We start from the raw sequence: 12,318 nt of genomic DNA, 5'->3' as shown, positions 1-12,318 counted from the left end.
AATAGGATTAGGTGCTATCATGTAAACCCGTTAATTAGGTTCTGGTCAAAGTAAGCCAACCACATAAATGCCACTTTACAGAAGTTAATTTTTCAGTTTTTTAAATTCTGTTATTTTTCGAAAAATGACAGAATTATTTTCTTAAAATTTGTGTATACTCTAAATATCCCTAATACTCAATAAAGAGCACGTCATAAACCTGAAACGTCATACTTCACTTAACAGAGTCAGTTTTATGTCAGAGAACCGATGTCCTTTTCAAACAGCCAATTAACAAGTACATAAATAATTGCGAGTATTTTACATTTTATTTTGTTTCAGAAAGAACGATTTTTAGAAGATATCAAACCAAAATTGTATTCAGAGGAATTGAGCGCGAGCTAGATTCTTCTTGAAATGCTGTAAATGTATAACTATTACGTATATTTTAAAAAATGTATTATTTTTTATGTTAACATAAAGTTAAAGTTTATATATATATGATAGCGCAGTTTGTGTGCGCACCATAAGTTTTTTCTCACCAACCTGGAAATTATGAAAAAAGTTGAATGTAAATAAAATCAATCATTAAATTTTCCAATTCTTATTGAACGAGCCTTATGTTGCTTGTTAAACGATAAGAAATATTTTTGAAGTATTATTAAAAATGGCATTAATACTTGAAAAATTACAATTGAGTTCACTTTTATCAATATCATGGAATGTCATTAAATTATAGAACTTTTAAATTGTTTTGACATCTTTAAATTTATATAAAATCAAAACTGCATATTTATCGGCACTAGTTATCAGTGCATATATATGTGGGTTCGCTTGAATACTATCTTGATCTATCTATGTAGGTACACACCCAGCAACTAACTCCAACTTTTTAGTAACAGGTACTTCAGTTGTTTATTTGCCAAATAGGAACATTTCCAACATGAAGCAATTTCAATATTAAATTTGTTGCAGTGATATGTAAAGTTTAAAAAAATAAAAACACTAAAAAATTTCTTCAAATAAAATGGAAAAAGATTCACTGAAAGAAAAGTAGAAAGTGGTAATTTATTTTATTTTTTATTTATTTTTTTTTAAGTACTTGAATAAATTAAATACCGTGTCAGTATTTTTATTTCATGTTTGTGTTGTCAGAATTTGTATTATCTTCTGTTTGTATTAATTGGAATTGTTTTTGTTAAATAAAATTAGAACTTTCAGTACCGAACTTTGTTCCACTATAAAAATATATTTTATTGGAGTAAGCTAACAGCGAAAACCCTCTGAATTTTACATGAACAATAAATTCACTACTATTCTATTCTCTTAGCTGCAAATAAATATTAATAAAAAATACATAAACGTTACAAATTTGAATGAATTTGAAAACAACAAAATTTAACCTTCAATATCTCGTTAAATATTATCTCTAGAACAATGCAATTTGTGCCAGTTATACACTCATGTTTTCTTTACAAGACGGAAAAGAATTCATTAACATCTGATAAACACGAAAAAAGATATAAACGTTTTTATTTTTTAACGAATCAGAAACGAATTTGAAGACGACAAAAATTTAAACTCAAATTTCTCATGAACTATTATCACTAAAACATTGCCATTTATACCACATATAAAGCTAACTTTTCTGTAAATTTTGGTAAAAAAATCATTGAAATCTAACAAATACAAAAAGATTTATAAATGTTTGAAATTCGAATGAATTTGAAACCTCCAAAATTTAAGCTTCAATGCTTCGTTAACTAATATTACTAAAACATTGCAATTTTTGCTAGTTATACACCTATGTTTTCTCTACAATGCGGTAAAGAATTCATTAATATCTGATAAACATGAAAAAAGATATAAACGTTTTAAATTTGAACAAATTCGAAACGAAATTGAAAACGTCCAAAATTTAATCTTGAATATCTCTTGAACTATTATCAATAAAATATTGTCATTTGTACAACACATAAAGCTAACTTTTATCTACAATTCCGTAAAGAAATCATTGATATCTAACAAATACAAAAAGAGATATAAACGTTTGAAATTTGAATGAATTAGAAAACAACAAAATTTAACCTTGAATATCTCGTTAAATATTATTACTAGAACATTGCAATTTGTGCCAGTTATACACACGTGTTTTCTTTACAAGTCGGTAAAGAATTCATTAAAATCTGACAAACACAAAACTAGACATAAATGTTTAAAATTGCACCGAATTCGAAACGAAATTGAAAACGTCCAAAATTTAATCTTGAATATCTCTTGAACTATTATCAATAAAATATTGTCATTTGTACAACACATAAAGCTAACTTTTATCTACAATTCCGTAAAGAAATCATTGATATCTAACAAATACAAAAAGATATATAAACGTTTGAAATTTGATGGATTTCGGAAACGAATTTGAAAACGTACAAAATTTAATCTTGAATATCTCTTGAACTATTATCATTATAACATTGCCATTCATACCACATATAAAGCTAACTATTTTCTACATTTTGCTAAAAAAATAATTGAAAACTAACAATCACAAAATAGATATGAACGTTTGAAATTTGAATGAATTTGCAAACGTTTAAAATTTTTTACCTTCAATATCTCGTTAACTATTACCTCTAGAACATAGCAATTAGTACCAAATATACCCCTAACTTTTCTCTACATTTCGGTAAACTACTATAAGAGATATAAATGTTTGAAGTTAATTATATTTCGAAACGAATTTGAAAACGTCAAAAATTTAATTTTGTATATCTCATGTACTGTGATTATTTGAGCATTGCACTTTATTCTTTTTATAGAGCCAACATTTTTCTACATTGCGGTAAAAAAATATTTTTTTTTTTAATTTTTTGATACCCCATTATTGGTGGTTTGTCGCGTACCACTGGTTGGGAAACGCTGAATTAAATTATTCTTTAGAACCTTTCGCCCCCCCCAGATAAAAATTCTTGTAGGATTTGATCGCAAGTTAAATTGGGTTCCGCTGTAGGATCCAATTGATACATAAAGATTCAGCTTCCTTCGGTTTTTTAGATATTTTGTTTGCTAAACGCATATAATTTTCTCGTAACAACTTTTTTGGACCTATGAGTTCTCAAAACTGATATTTCTGATGAAAATACTCCGTTTTGGCACTGCTTGTCCTGCAACTGATACAGCCTCTATCTCTAAAGACAAGTCGTAGATTTGGTCCGAGGGGCCAAGTTAGTTTCCATGACAACGTTGAGGTCATGGTTGTGGATGTTTGTTTTTTGTAGTAATTTCAATTTATTGTGCTAACTCACTAAATTTGTAATATTTGTTTACACCTAGAATAAATCATAAATCTTTTTAGAATTTTTAATAGCGCTAGGATCGTTTGACCATTTGGAGCGCAGACACGTAGTTTCTGTTAAGTATAAAACGGGAATACTTTTTATCTGAATACTCAGAAAAATACCATATACAGTGCTTATATATTATGACAACACAAGTCTTAAGTGTTCATGATAACGATATTTACGAATTTAGAGTGCATTAACTTACTGTGTACGTTGTCTTGTTAGATGAGGGTCAAGTGGGTCCATTGAAGACTAATAGGTGTACATTAGTTTGTGCCTGTAACTCTTTTATTCTCTGTATCAACTTTAAATGTAGACCTGTGATCTGTGAGAAAGTGTCCAGTTCAACTACTAACAATGTAGCTATTTCTAAGGTGTGGAAGATGGAAGATGCTTGTATCCTGTCGAAAATACTAATTGCAGCTTTATATTTCATAGTTTCACGGATAGGTATGTATAAATTAATTCATGTTAAATTACTATATTATAATCAGTGTTTTGCTTTTTTCCGTATTATTCTAAAGAAATTGTATTAGCGAATTATTAGAACGAAACTGTAGGTGAAAAGTCCCCTGGCCTTCTCAAAACCCATCAATACCCGTCTGGCGACTGTAAGGATCAAAGGTAGAAACTAGACTTCTTAAAGATATGTCTTTCTACTGATGCGCCATTCAAAATGAGGTGTTGACGAGCAAAGGCTAGTCGCGATATTTGATGCATAAGCGGTTCAAGGATCATAGAGGTAACCAGGAGTTCGAACCAACTTCGTCAGCACTCCTTTAGTTATTATTTCCTTTCTCTCCACAGTGTTGCGCATAGTAGTATCCATGCTTAGATGTAACAGTGTGACTAAAACGAAATATCTGTATTTCTTCACGTGCTGTTCCACCACTGACGTTAAAAATTTTGAAACGTTGGGAAATTTACCTTGAGATATTGTGATTCATCCTAAAAAAAAAAAGTCAGTAAGCATAGAAATAAAATTCTAAATCAAGTTCTGAAAGTTAAATGTAAACATTCCTCTTATCAAGTGTAATTAGGTTGGTCCATTCTGTGGAAGCTCCTTCATCACATTAAAATGACCAACCCTAAAATCTATCAAGGCTCTCCACTTGTACTTACTTTCCTGTTTTTTTTGTTTTTTTTTAAATTAAAGTTGACAAGAATTAGTTGCAAGATACTTTTATTTTACAGTCTTGGAACGATTTGTTTTTCACAACTGACCGCAATAAGTCTTACTACTTTAAACAATCACTTTTTAACTATTAAATAGTTTTAAATTTCCAGGTTTGACAATGATCATGCATATATTATAGACTTTGTTTCCACTAATAAAATTGCGAGTATATATTTATATATATGTATAATAATTGCTAAATATCCTTATTTCTGATTCATTTACCATGCACTGATAGTGAGTGTTGAATTAATTTTTTTTTTTTACGTTTTCAAATCATACTTTATTATTAAAACATTAAATATGTCAAAGTAGGAAAAATCTTATATATATTTCGTTTGACTACATTAATGAGCTCTTCTTTTGAAGAAGGGAGACACAAATAATTTTCCTTTCCAGTTATACATAAATCATAGTGGATATATAAATAAGTAGGGTTTTTTTCAGGTGACAGATCCTGACTTTTGTCTCAAGGAATGCAATCAAATACTTAATATACGTTTCAGTTTTGGAATTTAAACTTTTTTATGGAAAATTACTACAATGGATATTAAACAATTTTAAAGACGAATGTTTGTTTCTGTGAGCCTCGACTACGTTACGGTTGCGCGTTTAGATCATCTCCTGTCGGCTGTGATCGACCAGCAATTATTGACTTATTGGCCAAACCTGCTCTAGACACATTACTGTTGAACGTTGGTTTTTATGAACTGTTAAAGGTTATGTTCAAATTGGAAACTTTGTGATATGAATACACATTCAAGACGGATGCCCCAAGCCATAGGACATATTGCCACAAATAGTTACCTTCCGATTCCTTTACTGGTATTGTTCTCTGTACCGAGAAGGTTGACCATACTCTATTTAGACTTAATTCTTAGAGGATTAATATGTCAGGAAATTATGTGATTAAGACGGACAAGAGTAAGTTAATGGTTTGATCCCGCTGAACTAATCTCTTTCATCTTAGCTTTTTTTTTCAATTCATAAATAATCTCGTAGTGCCCTCAAATTTATTGTTTTTTGTGGTGGTTATTGCAGGTGAAGTAATGTACACTCGAAAAGGATTGCACGAGGTATTATCGATTGTAATGATTTTCATGATAGTTTGTGGGTCTGCTGCTGCGCTTCAACCTGCTTCTAATGTTACTATTCGTCAGGAACCTGGTAGTAAGTTTATTTTATAGCTTGCTTATTATATTGCGTAATTAAGCCTTTTTCTAAAACTCGAATACTTGTGACTGGAAAACCGTCACTCAATCCGTTTTTTATACAATGCCATAACACCATTGTACAATTGTTAAAACCAGCGTCAAATAGTTCGCAGATCAAGAAAAACTTCCTCTTCGAAGAAAATAATCACGGTAGCATCAGCAGATGTAAATAGTAGTTGCAGTGAAATAGTACATATATACCGGTAGATACAGTCTGGGTTTGCTAAAAATGCTCAAAAATTCTAGTTGAATTGTTTAATATGTATAAAAACTCTCTACAGAATCTTAAGATTAATATATTTTTTTTTCAAATGAGACGGGTATTAAACCGTAGAAGTTGTTTTTTTATTCTATCCATTAGTAAAGGTAATATTGGCTCCAAGCAAATTTAAAACACCTAAATTTAGCGCATATTAAATTTTTTTTTCTTCGCCAAATACTACAGTCCACGGTGACTTAATTGGTAGTTAGACATTAATCCCCGCTTGGTAAAATAGGCGTTTCACTTTACTTTTACTACAGTTTAATATTTCTATAACCTCAATATCACAAAATAGTAATTCAATAATATTCACAATTCTGTTCGCAGTTTGCCCAAGTCTTGACATCAGGAACTCAGTAGAAATGTTTTCTCAGCTGAAAGGATGCAGAGTTGTCGAAGGATTTGTCAACATTGTACTTATAGACGACGTCAGCGAATCTGACTTCAAAAATATTACATTTCCTGAATTGAAAGAAATAACAGGTTATCTACTGCTGTATCGGGTGAATGGTTTAAAATCAATTGGCACGTTGTTTCCAAAACTATCGGTAATCAGAGGCAACATACTCTTTCTAAACTATGCCCTGATTGTCTTCGAAATGCTGAATCTACAGGTCTGTGTATTTTTTATTATTTTTACTGTACTTAAATGGTTAATAGGTGTTTGAATTGAGGGTGCCCTCTAGTGACTCAAAGTGTATTATATTAATTAAATCCTGATTACTCATTCTGTGCTCACGTAAAGTCACACTCGTATTGAGAAGGCTTATCCCATTATAGTTATGACTATAATGACCATATTTTTTTGGGGGCCAATAAAGGACATATCGAAGAAAATAAAAAATTCCTTATAAAATTCACAAGTTTATAACATTGATTACGAAAGTAGTACAATACAGCAATGCATACATTACAATTTTAAACTATCTTAATTGTTACACATACACGCACATTGTAAACACTTTAATAACTTAATTAATTAAGTATAATTAATTTTTTTTTTAATAGCGCCGGTTCACGCTTTAAAAAGTCATGAAATTCCGTACAGTTCATTTAAAAGTTGTATTTGACTGAAATACATGTTTCTAATGTGTTTCCTTTTAACTGAGTTTTTTCATTCTCCACATATTCGCCAATAAAAATATTCGAATTTTTTTTAACTTTGCACCGACTTTACAAAATAAAGGACAAAAGGCCCATTTTAGAAAATAATAAAGTTAGAGGACAGGGCAGAAAAATAAAGGACTGTCCTCTTAAATAGAGGACGTATGGTCACCGTAATTATAGCCTACTTATAAATCTTGGCCATCAAACATTGTTACAAATATTGATTTTATTTAATGTTCATATTACTTAAGGAATTATTTCATTTTATTATGTTGGTATTTTTTTTATATACTTTGTGTAATTATTATGATCTGAAATTTTGAAGTTATAATGGTTATCTAGTTGGACTATCGTTTAATAAATAAGTCAGTTAAGTGGTTTCGACGATTTTTTGGGTATCTAAACAGCCTGATAAATATTTTTCACATGTTGAAAATGTGGTTAGGTCCACAGTGCTGGGAAATATCTCTACTTTCCGTCGTAGCCGGCATGTTTATTGTATTTCTGATCGGTTTCGGAATTTCATCTATCATCAGAGGTAGATTATTAGTTAAGTGTGGATATTTCGACTTCTCCTGCGGTAACGAGTTTCACTTACGGAATTTAACGTACTACGTTGGAACTATCTGAACATTTCACCCTGAATATTCAGGGTACCCAATTTGAAAGTTTGATTTATATTTCTATGGCAAGAAAGGATATTTCATCCTTAAGCATCAGTTACTATTCAGGTTTCCAAACCTAGGAATGAATGGGGACCATCAGGATGTACATACTTAGTTTGTAGTAGTAAGGCTGGATTTACTTCATTGACTATTGTGAAATGATTTTCCGTTAAGATGAAGTAAGTATTTGTAGGAAGATTTTAGATAGTGATGTTCAGAGGGTCTTCAGTGGGCGTATCTTTCAATTGGACCTCTCCAAGACAATTGAAGACAATTTTAACTTAATACCTAGCCCCAATTTATAAATCTTCAATTTTTTTATATTTTTTTTTATTACAGGAGGTGGGATTAAGTTCACTCACTAACATTCTTCGAGGCTCTGTGTATTTTGCTCAGAATCCTATGCTGTGTTTCGTAAACACAATAGATTGGAATATAATAGCCCCAGGTTGGAAGGAATATGAGTACATTACGGTAAATTAACTAAAATGAAAGTAACATCATCGCTTGCATGTAATTATTTTATCTAAAGTGGTTGTTCACATATTCACCATTCATTGCAAAAGGAATTAATTAATTGTGTTATTTATCCTGAAATCTGTGTCCACAGGGTAATAAGTTACATAGTGAGTGTCCTTTGTGTCCAAGCCATTTAAACTGTCCAAACTCTTCAAGAAGTGGTGAGCCGTTGTGTTGGAACACTCATAATTGTCAGAGAGGTATTTTATTTCTTGAAAATATATTTTATGAGTTTAAAGAGCCAAGAAATTTTATTTGATGTTTATTGCACTTCAGGTGTTCTTAATTCACCATTTGCTTCCAAATCTGTTGCACTGCCTTTTTTTCAAGCCGGCCTTGTATCAATATCTGAAGAAGAATGAAAATCCGAAATATTATTTCGGAAAAACTTTATCACGGCCCTATTGTTACATAGACGGTAGACATTAGTTAATAGCGTAAAAGTGTCCTATTTGTAGCAGTGAATCGCTTTGTCATCATTTTTTGAATCTAAGCAATTAAAATTTGCTGGAAATGTAGTAGTAAGAATGCTATATAACATTTTAGAGGAATGCTCAACAGAAACTAAATATTCTGCATGAATATTGTAGTCTGAACGCTCTAGAGGTTAATTTGATGAAAACTGTCGTGGTACCTTTTAAAAAATCTGGAAAATTGAAAACCCCGAAACCCTTATATTATAATAATGAAATCGTTACGATGAAAAGCAGTTTTGACTACCTTGGCGTACCTTTTTCTTCTTTTTTACAAAATGTCAAGTTTAACCAAATTCAAAAACAAAAGAAAAAGAAACATTTACCCTTAAGAATAAAAAATAAGAACCAAAAAGTAATGAAATAAAATTAACAAGCTGTCACACTTTCAGCATGTATTAAAAATATAAATAAATAGAGATATGCCTCTAGGGAAGATTTAACACAACATTTCTTAATTTGAGGGCCTTAGAAATATAATAGAAAATTTTATTGATTTTTGAAACTGACTCTGGTACCAACAAGTTACAAAATATTAAATTCACATCCAAGACGCCACTAACATATTCGGAAATATGGAGCTTACGGAAATTATCAAATAATTTACATTCTAAAACAAAATGTTCTAAGCTATCCAAACTACCCGAATTACACAATGGGCAAATCGACTCTGGAGAAAACTTATAAGCTGTCCCATTATAAAAAAGCCTATTAACCTTCTTTCCCATTAACCGCAACTGACAAAATATTCTAAGTTTATTTATATGTATATTATACGTTAAATACTCTTCTCCCAATCCTAGGGTACTTATATTTCTAAAATACATATTGTAATGAGAAGTCTCTGCCTTAGAGATATCTTTACATAAAAGATTATTTCTACACGCTTCGATTAGGGAAGAGTAATTATCACAAAGCAGTTTCAAGTCTTGTGCCAACCAGACATCCTGTGCCCCAATCTCGAATAAATAAGTACTAAACTCAGTAACCCAATTAAAGGGCATCTTTTTGCTATCACTTAGCTGCAAAAGCCTATCATAGCACATTCTGGGGAGGCGGTCATTACCCATAGCAAGTAATTTCCTCCACCAGCCCAGCAGCCGTTTGAACACATTAAATTTCAGATGAATCCTACCAGATTAAAGGCGGACATAAAAATCAGGAGTGGAACGCGGCAAACTCAAAAGAAGCTTAATGAAGCGGACCTGCGCCCTTTCAACTATTTCAGTATATGGAGGGGACCAAATTTCTGCACTATATAAAAGCACATTGACCACAAGACTATCAAACAATTTGATGCTTGATTGCCAGCTGTCACTTTTTACTGACTTGAGGATATCTAACACTCCTGGAATAGCCAAAGAACTTTTAGTTAAAAAATCTGAAGCAGATTTAGCAAATTTAGCTGAAGAGTAAAGCGGCACACCTAAATATGTATAATTTCTTTGTACCTCAATCTCTAAGTTATTGAGAAAGAATTTCTTTAAATTTTTTAATCTACCTCCTCTTTTAAAAGGGACTATAACAGTTTTTTTATGGTTAACGTTTAAGTGGTTCTCTTTACAATAATCTTCAAGAATCTTAAGTTTCCTCTGTACATCGTGCCACGAGAAGCCAATAATTGCCAAATCGTCGGCATACAGTAATAGTAACAGGTCGCGGAGGTTGTTAAGATAAACTCCCTGTGCTCCCCTACTAGTAAAATACTCTACAATATTACAAAGGTACAGACTGAATAATAAAGGGCTCAGAATTTCCCCCTGGAGAACTCCAGACGTGACATCTATCATCTCCACTAGCCCAGCCCAGCAGCCGTTGTAATCTACCCGAATTACACAATGGGCAAATCGACTCTGGAGAAAACTTATAAGCTGTCCCATTATAAAAAAGCCTATTAACCTTCTTTCCCATTAACCGCAACTGACAAAATATTCTAAGTTTATTTATATGTATATTATACGTTAAATACTCTTCTCCCAATCCTAGGGTACTTATATTTCTTGTTATTATCAACATACATCCTTGCAGAATTATACAATTTTTTAATAACCCTGATAACCTTAGGACTCATGCCCAATTTAAATAATTTTACCCACATTAGATCATGCGAAACACTATCAAAGGCACGGCGGAAATCTACGAATATCACATAAAGTTCCCTACCCTTTTGTCTAAGATGGATATTTATAGCAGACGATATCACAAACACAGCATCACTGCATCCCCTTCCCTTCCGGAACCCCATCTGTTCCTCGGGTATAATTTTATTCTCGTCAGCCCAATTGCTTACTCTGTTATATAAAACTTGTGTAAAAATTTTTGTTAATGAGTTCACTAAAGCTATTCCGCGATAATTAAAAGGGTCTCTGGGATTTCCTTTTTTATAAACCATTTTCATTCTCAACATACTCCACGAGGCAGGTATTTCTTCAGCGGACCATACGTTATTTAAAAGATTAAGTAAATAATTAATCAAGTTATCCGAGAGAAATTTGAAGGCCTCATTTGGAACGCTGTCTGGACCAGGGGCTTTATTAACCTTAATGTTGGCTAAAACTCGTACAAGTTCATCTCTAGAGAATTCCGAATCCATTTGAGGGTCAAACGTACCAAAATAATTATCATCACTTAAAGTTCTAGGGGGGTAAATAGAATTATAGATATTCGACCAATCGGAAATAGAAATCTCATTCATATATGTTTTTTTCCCTCTGAATTTTTGTATCGTTTGCCAAAATTCTTTAGAACTACGCGTATCTCTAAAGGAAGATTGTATTTTTAAAACATAATTAGATTTAGCCGTCCGAATTAAATTTCTATAATATTTTTTAGCCTCCAAAAATAACAGAAGTGATTCACGGCTAAAGTTATTCTTTTTACATAACATAAGAAGATTTTTAACTTCCCTTTTCGCATCATAACACTCTTCAGAAAACCACTGATTCTTATATGTGTTAATTTAAGATAACTTAATTTTTGTAAATTTTTGTACATGTGCAGGACAGTCTCCTTGCCACAAGATGTATCTTTCTTTAGGCAAATAAAATATATTATTATATAACATTTTAGTTGTAATAGTCTGATGCTCTTTGTTGATAGTGTGTCCGAAATACTGTGAAGGTTCTTGCAATGTAGACGGCAAGTGTTGTCACCTCCAGTGTCTGGGAGGTTGTGAGGATGGACAGAGTTCAGATCACTGTATCAATTGTAAAAATGTTCTATTCGAGAACAAGTGTATTTCCAAGTGTCCAGCAAATACCTACGAGGTAAGTACGATAAAGAATTCTCACAAATGAAGCATCCACGATTTTTTCATACCGAAATAATTCCTTTCTAATTGACCCAATTTAAACGAGGGAAGGGTTCTCTTGCGTTGCCAGTCCTTCATCAAGAACAATTTTAAAAACAATTTAAATTCATTCATAAAGACATTCAGACACTGTTTCGTAACGTCGTGCTTCTAATGAATTGATTTTCCATCAACTTGAATTTAAACAATTCTTTCAGTACTATATAAGTGATGGTAGCGATGTACATTGTTCTGATGAGGTACATTAATGGGCACGCTTAAGCTTAAG

General features: G+C 31.7%; 1 protein-coding gene across 3 annotated transcripts in view; it reads left to right on the top strand.

The window, feature by feature from the left end:
- The first annotated feature begins 3,180 nt into the window (after window positions 1–3,180).
- Window positions 3,181–12,318, top strand: part of InR (Insulin-like receptor) — a 35,580-nt gene continuing 26,442 nt past the window's right edge. For 2 of the 3 annotated variants that reach the window (XR_012463186.1, XM_074144051.1), the window contains exons 1-6: window positions 3,181–3,773; window positions 5,542–5,670; window positions 6,304–6,590; window positions 8,088–8,222; window positions 8,359–8,467; window positions 11,840–12,006. Coding sequence is in view for 2 of the 3 variants with exons in the window: in XM_074144051.1 (XP_074000152.1) it covers window positions 3,707–3,773; window positions 5,542–5,670; window positions 6,304–6,590; window positions 8,088–8,222; window positions 8,359–8,467; window positions 11,840–12,006 (894 nt within the window). In the remaining variant the exon portion in view is untranslated. Of the gene's footprint in view, window positions 3,774–4,157; window positions 4,285–5,541; window positions 5,671–6,303; window positions 6,591–8,087; window positions 8,223–8,358; window positions 8,468–11,839; window positions 12,007–12,318 lie in introns of those variants that run through there. The other variant, XM_074144052.1, reaches the window with a different exon arrangement.

Source organism: Rhodnius prolixus, unplaced genomic scaffold (genome assembly GCF_049639745.1).
Source record: "Rhodnius prolixus isolate KJV_2025 unplaced genomic scaffold, Rpr scaffold_30, whole genome shotgun sequence".
Taxonomy (NCBI): Eukaryota; Metazoa; Arthropoda; class Insecta; order Hemiptera; family Reduviidae; genus Rhodnius; species Rhodnius prolixus.
The sequence above is the reverse complement of the archived record's forward strand: the minus strand, read 5'-3'. Positions and strand labels throughout refer to the sequence as shown.